A 6,567-nucleotide genomic window follows, 5' to 3' on the forward strand; every position below is an offset into this window, starting at 1 on the left:
GCACATTGAGATTGATTGTCAATTTGTTCGACAACACATCCTTATTAATGTTGTTCGTCTCATCACTATTGAAATACTAGATCACACTGCTGATATATTCATGAAGACTCGTTATCTAACTCGTTTTTAAATTTTTTCCAATACATAAGAAAATAATAAGAGTTTAGTGTTAAGCTTAGAAATCATCTTTGAGATTAATATTTACACACCAAAAAAATATCGAGTTTTCAATTGCACGTAAATATCTTTTAATTGAAAATATAGCATTACATTAATCTCCTATTCCTTTTTTATCGAGGAATCTGAAAGTGAAAATAGATAAGCTATTCGACGAAAATTTGTGGCTCGACTCGATTTAACTTGGTTCATTTTATTGAACAAGTTAGGTTTGGATTTTTTTTTAAAATTATTAATTAAAAAAGTCAAATAATAAATTTATAAAAAAAATCTATAAAAATCGTTGGACTGGTTCATTAATTTGTTTTTTATAAAAATAAATTATTTTTAATTTAGACTTTTAACTATTCACTTGTATTAAATACAAAACAAAATTAAAAAAATCAATGGTCAAGATTAGTTAAAATTGTTATTTTTTTTTAAAAAAAGTTTATAAATTGTAGGTATGATTATGATATGTGATTAACGATTGATATATAAATGAAGAGCAAAGTACTAAATTAGTCCTCTATATTTGAGCGTAATTCTGTTTTGTTTCTTAAGGTTGTCTTATTTGAATCCAAAAAAGTTTCATTTAACTTCAATATAGTCCCACCGTGAGGTCAAAGTTAAATAATTAACGGAATGTCTTACATAGCAGTACAAGAACAATGTCAATAACCTAGAGAACAAGTACAAGCTCTAGAAGCACAGAATCAACCATGGATGCATCAATATATTTATTTATCATTCTTCTTAGTTCTATAAAAAATATTTCATTTAAATTGTAAGAAAAATGATAAATAAATGCATTGATGCATCCACTGTTTGTGTTTCTAGAGTTTGTACTTGTTTTCTAAATTATCGACCTTGTTCTTGTACTGCTATCATGTAGGACATTCTATTAATTATTTAACTTTGACCTCTCGGTAGGACTACATTAAAGCTAAATGAAATTTTTTTGGATTTAAATAGAACACTTTAAACCTTAAGGACTAAAACAGGATTACGTCTAAACGTAGATGACCAATTTAGTACTTTACCCTATGAATGAATTATGTTTTATAAATGATGAATTATAAATTTTGGAATACATTTAATGTCAATTTAAAATTTTTAAATTTATTGTTTTGAGTTATAATTCATAAAACAAATTTTTTAAATACGTTTGTAGATTTGTCAGGTTTTAATCAGGTCGACGAATTTGAGTCTAAGAAAATGATGAGATAATAGATCTAGACTTAAACCATCTATTTACGACATAGAATAGGCTCGTTAAAAATAAAATTTGATTTAGCTCGGTCCATTTTCATTCGTAGACCATTTTTAAATTTAAGCCTTCGATATTATTTTTATTATTCGCAATATTTTTTAGCTTGACAAATTACAGATTAATTTATTATAAATTTAAACTTTTTTTAAAAACCTGTTACTAATCAATAAACTACTATATACACAAGTCACCAAAATTACTATATACACAATTCAACATTTAAATTTTTGATACTGATTAAGTGCTTGTTTGGACGTCATTATTTTGATAAAAAAAAAGATTTTTTTGTAATGAAAAAATATCTTTTTTTTAGCGTATTTGGCAAATTTTGAGTAGTAAAAATAAAAGTATTAGAAAAATCAGAAAAACGTCTTTTTTGAAAAGTTGTAATTTACATCTTTTTTTAAAAGATATTTAAAAAAAAGATATTTTTTATGTAATAAAAAAATAAAAAAGTACTTTTATATTGTTATATCTAAACATAATTGATAGATAAAAAGATCTTTTTGTATGAAATACCCAAACATAAAGTACATGTTTGGGCGCCATTATTTTGTTAAAAAAAGATTTTTTTCAATGAAAAAAGATCTTTTTTTTTTTAACGTATTTGGCAAATTTCTAGTAGTAAAAGTAAAAGCACTAGTAAAATAAAAAAAAAAGATCTTTTTTGAAAAGCTATAATTTACATCTTTTTTTAAAAGATCTTTTTTCCTTAAAAAAAGATGTTTTTCATGTAATAAATAAACAAAAAAGTATTTTTATATTGTTATATCCAAACATAATTTATTGATAAAAAACCTTTTTATACGAGATATCCAAACATAAAATTACTTTTATTTCTCTATAAGATTTTTAAAAAAAAGATAACTCAAAAAAAAGATGTTTTCTTAGAAACTCACCTAAATTTTCTATAAAAGGGGCGGAGTGACTCCGACTCGACCAGCTAAAGTTGGTTGCATTTCTTAATCTTATGTTTCTTAATCTTATATGCTAAGTATCCGACACGATACACTAAGTCACTAACCCCACAACGATACTCGTTTCTTCTTAGAAGCCCAAATCCATTAAAACCATTTTCCATTTTTACCCTTTTTCCCTTCTCTTCTTCCTTTCTTTTCTTTCTATCTCATCTGTCAGTTTGGTTCAGTTGAACAGAATTGGGTTTGCCGTTTGCCGTTTGCGTTGCACCGATGAATACGACGCCGTTTATGGACAAGCAGATTATGGATCTCACCCACTCTGGTTCTTCACAGAGCAAGGACCTCATCGACCTCATCAACAACAACAACCATAATCACAAACACAACAACACTGATGACGAAGATGAACGCGTTGAATCCCAACTAGAACATCATCGTCAAGAAACCCTAAATAATAATCTCAATGGGATTGGGGTCACCAAAGATGACATCATTCCTAGCTACGATTTCCAACCCATTCGCCCCCTCGCCGCTTCTTCCCCTAATTACGATTCTGCCCCCAATTTAGCTGCTTCTGCTGCTTTCTCAACTAGGTCATGGAACTCCGATTCCAATGCTAACACTTCCCCTCCGCGCCCTCTCATCAAGGTAAGACTTCACACTTGTTTTGCCCAAGTTTTAATCTTTTCGTGATTTCCTCATCTGGGTAATTGCCTGCTGTTTGAGGGTGAGGTGTGATTTGATTTGTTGCTCCCACTTACCAATGATTTGGTGGTTATGAATCATGGAGTCATCACTTAGTGGAGTTTACATGACTACTAATTTTGGAATTGTGTGTGGTTGAATAAAATTGAATGTAAGATTTTCAGTTTGTGAATATGACAAGTTTCAGCATTGGAAGTTAGGTTGTCCCGGGTTTCTGTCCAGCATCTTTGCGGTTTCTAGTTTCAACCATATTGCCATATGTCATGCTTTGTTATAAGATTTTGATATTGTTGTGTAACTTCGAATAGCAAGTTGAATCTTCATGCTTCCAGAGCTTTCAAACCCTGTGTGTAAGATGTTGATATCATTTCGATAATTATCTTCTGACTCATTTGATCAAAGTTAGCTGATAAGATTGAAACCATGTGATTTGTTTCTTGAGCCTTTATAGTTTAATAACATGCATGCTGAATTGTCTCACTATTTTGTAGTGTCATGAAAGGTTTGAGCATTTGAAAAATCTTGTGATCTTATATAGTTTGGTATAGGAGAGAGTAAATACTTAATTTACCATTTCTAGTGTCTTGTTTGCCCTTAAATATTAAGTATTATCCTATTTTGTACAGAGTTACAGTTCTCTGGATACTATTGAACCTACAAAGGTTGCTGCGGTAGGAAAGGACCAAAAGGCTCTTGATGCAATAATTTTGTCTGAAATTGATCAAACCATGAAGAAACATATGGAAAATCTGCTTCATGTTATGGAAGGTGTTAGTGCGCGGTTAACACAGCTAGAAAGCCGAACCCACCGACTTGAGAATTCTGTGGATGATTTCAAGGTATCTGTTGGAAACAATCATGGAAGCACTGATGGAAAACTAAGGCAATTGGAGAATATTCTGCGAGAGGTATATTTTTAATTATTATTTATCAATCATGTTCCCTCGTAAGTCTTCCAACCTTAATGGTTAGCAGCATTTATTATGTTGAATCAATTAACAAAACTAGCTGTAATAAACCAATATTTGTACTAGGTGCTATTGATATGATCTGACTTTTACTTTGTGTGCTACGCTTCAATTCATGTTTTTGTTATTGTTTATTCTCATCCTGGTTCTTGCCTAGTCATCTTACTGTTTGATGATACAAAATATACAGGTGCAATCAGGGGTGCAGACCGTCAAGGATAAGCAAGATATATTGGAAGCTCAGCTGCAGCTGGCAAAGCTGCAAGTGTCGAAGACGGATCAGCAGTCAGAAACACAGACTAGTGTAGTTACAAATCCCATTCAGCAAGGTGCATCTGCACCCCAGCAATCTCAGCCACAGTTTCCTCCTCCCGCTAATCTCCCACAATCAATTCCTGCAGTCCCTTCCCCAAATGCGCCTCCTCAACCTCCCCCTCAACAGGGATTGCCACCTCCAATTCAACTTGCAAATCAATTCCCACAGAACCAAATCCCAGCTGTTCCTCAGAGAGACTCATACTTTGCTCCACCACCACCTGTTCAACCTCAGGAGGCCCCAAATCAGCAGTACCAAGTGCCTCCAACTCAGCAGCCGCATCCTCAGCCAGGGGCACCCCCACATCAACAGTATCAACAGAGCCCTCATCCCCAGTTCTCACAGCCAGCACCTCATATACCTCAACAGCAGCCAGCACCTCATTTACCTCAACAGCCGCCAGCAATTACGCCCGTAAATCTGCCGCAAATTCAATCTTCACTTGGCCAGCATGTTGAGGAAACACCTTATGTTCCTTCTCAAAACTATCCACCCACTCTGCACCAGCCAACATCTCAGCCACCTAGTGGGCCTCCGCCTACCCAACAGTACTATGGCGCACCAACCCATGCGTATGAACCACCATCAAGTAGACCTAATCCAGGCTATTCTTCTGGATATGGTACATTATCGGCTCCTGCTGAGCCGTACCGTTATGGTGGATCATCACAATATGGTGGCACACCTGCACTTAAGCCACAACAACTACCTACTGCTTCATCAGTGTCTCCAAGCAGTGGAAGTGGCTACCCACAGCTCCCGACTGCTCGTGTACTCCCTCAGGCATTACCAACTGCATCTGTAGCAAGTGGGGGTTCAGGTTCTACCGGAGGTGGGAATAGGGTTCCCATTGACGATGTAGTTGACAAAGTTTCTAGTATGGGATTCCCTAGGGACCACGTAAGGGCAACGGTTCGGAAGCTGACAGAGAATGGACAATCAGTTGACCTGAATGCAGTTCTGGACAAGCTTATGAATGATGGTGAACTGCAGCAAAGAGGTTGGTTCAATCGGTAGCACAAGGTAAATTGACCGAACTTTGTATAGAAGAATCACTTATTTCCTGAATCCTGATGAAGGCTTATGAGGAATGGGGACTTTTTATGGTTGGATTGTGCCAAATTGGATGCCTTGACTCTAATTTTTCTCTTTTCCCCTTGTTCTTGTTTCTTGGAAATTTGAGATTGTTATGTTTGCTTGTCTGGATCCAATTATGACTTGATCTTGTTCTGTATATTCACAATAAACATAAGTGGATTTGCAAAAAATTGATTTGGACATAGAACTGCTCCATGTTCTGCCACCCAACTAATTGTCATCAGATTTGGTGACTAGTTTTTCATGTTAACATCTCTGATTAGGCTTTATGAGAGGCCTTTCTTTTCCCCATGATGACCAACTGAAGCTGTTAAGTGTTAATGCCAAGTTCTTCTCTAAGTATCTTCAAAACTTGTTGACTTTGGTGACGAGACCAACTAAATGCAGAAACAATTGGCTTGTGCAGATTTATAGCCTCATAAGTGGAACGGCATAACATGATAAAATTGGTACCTCATTACTTGATTCAAAACAAAAAGGGAAGTCAGTGATACATGGTTTTCATTTTTACAAGTGTATAAAATGCAGAAAATATATACATATGCATCAATATGTATTAGTTATTATTTGTAAATCTATTTAAACAAAATCTGAATATTCAATACAAGCAAGGGGTTTTTGTGTGATACCAAACTTGGTTAACTCCAAAATGCTAAAAATTGGTTACTTTGGTGGAATTTAAAATCTACGAAGACCCTATTCTTCTTAGTTGATGGAGACTTTTGTCCCTTACGACTTTTTTATAAAAGTAGTTTGATAACTTTGATTTTACAAATCTTTTATGCCATAATCAATGTCAGGACAAAACCGACGTAATTTTAAAATATTTATACAATAATGCTCCACATTCATGCAAAAAATCTAACCAAGTTATCCAAAGTAAAATTTCATTCACGCACCCCCTTCCCTCCCAAGTTATGTGAAATACATGCGCGCCCCCTTCCCCCTCCTATTAACGTACAGAATTATGTAAAGCTTCTTCTTCAACGTAAACATTCTTAAATGTTAATGATCTGCATTGCAATTTTCGAATCTGCTCTCATCGTTCTTCTTTGTTGCTCGCTATTCTTCTACTTTTTCTTCTCTGTTACTTGTCGTTCTTCTTCCTATTTTTCTTCGTTTTCTTCTTCG

The 6,567-nt window shown here is 34.4% G+C and overlaps 1 protein-coding gene across 1 annotated transcript; it reads left to right on the forward strand.

The window, feature by feature from the left end:
* Positions 1–2,369: 2,369 nt before the first annotated feature.
* LOC107644537 (basic salivary proline-rich-like protein (DUF1421)) lies at positions 2,370–5,618 on the forward strand. The gene is made up of 3 exons (XM_016348416.3): positions 2,370–2,997; positions 3,681–3,962; positions 4,213–5,618. The coding sequence occupies exons 1-3, from the start codon at positions 2,620–2,622 to the stop codon at positions 5,353–5,355; spliced, it is 1,803 nt and encodes a 600-aa protein (XP_016203902.1). The 5' UTR covers positions 2,370–2,619; the 3' UTR covers positions 5,356–5,618.
* Positions 5,619–6,567: the final 949 nt, after the last annotated feature.

The sequence above is a fragment of the Arachis ipaensis genome, chromosome B5, assembly GCF_059453495.1.
Source record: "Arachis ipaensis isolate K30076 ecotype BB chromosome B5, ASM5945349v1, whole genome shotgun sequence".
NCBI classification, from domain to species: Eukaryota; Viridiplantae; Streptophyta; class Magnoliopsida; order Fabales; family Fabaceae; genus Arachis; species Arachis ipaensis.

Bases quoted from the DNA above. Each gene is read 5' to 3' on its own strand.
- LOC107644537 (XM_016348416.3), top strand. From the start codon at position 2,620: ATGAATACGACGCCGTTTATGGACAAGCAGATTATGGATCTCACCCAC. The intron at 2,998-3,680 runs GTAAGACTTCAC...TATTTTGTACAG, and splicing joins CTCCGCGCCCTCTCATCAAG to AGTTACAGTTCTCTGGATAC. The intron at 3,963-4,212 runs GTATATTTTTAA...CAAAATATACAG, and splicing joins TGGAGAATATTCTGCGAGAG to GTGCAATCAGGGGTGCAGAC.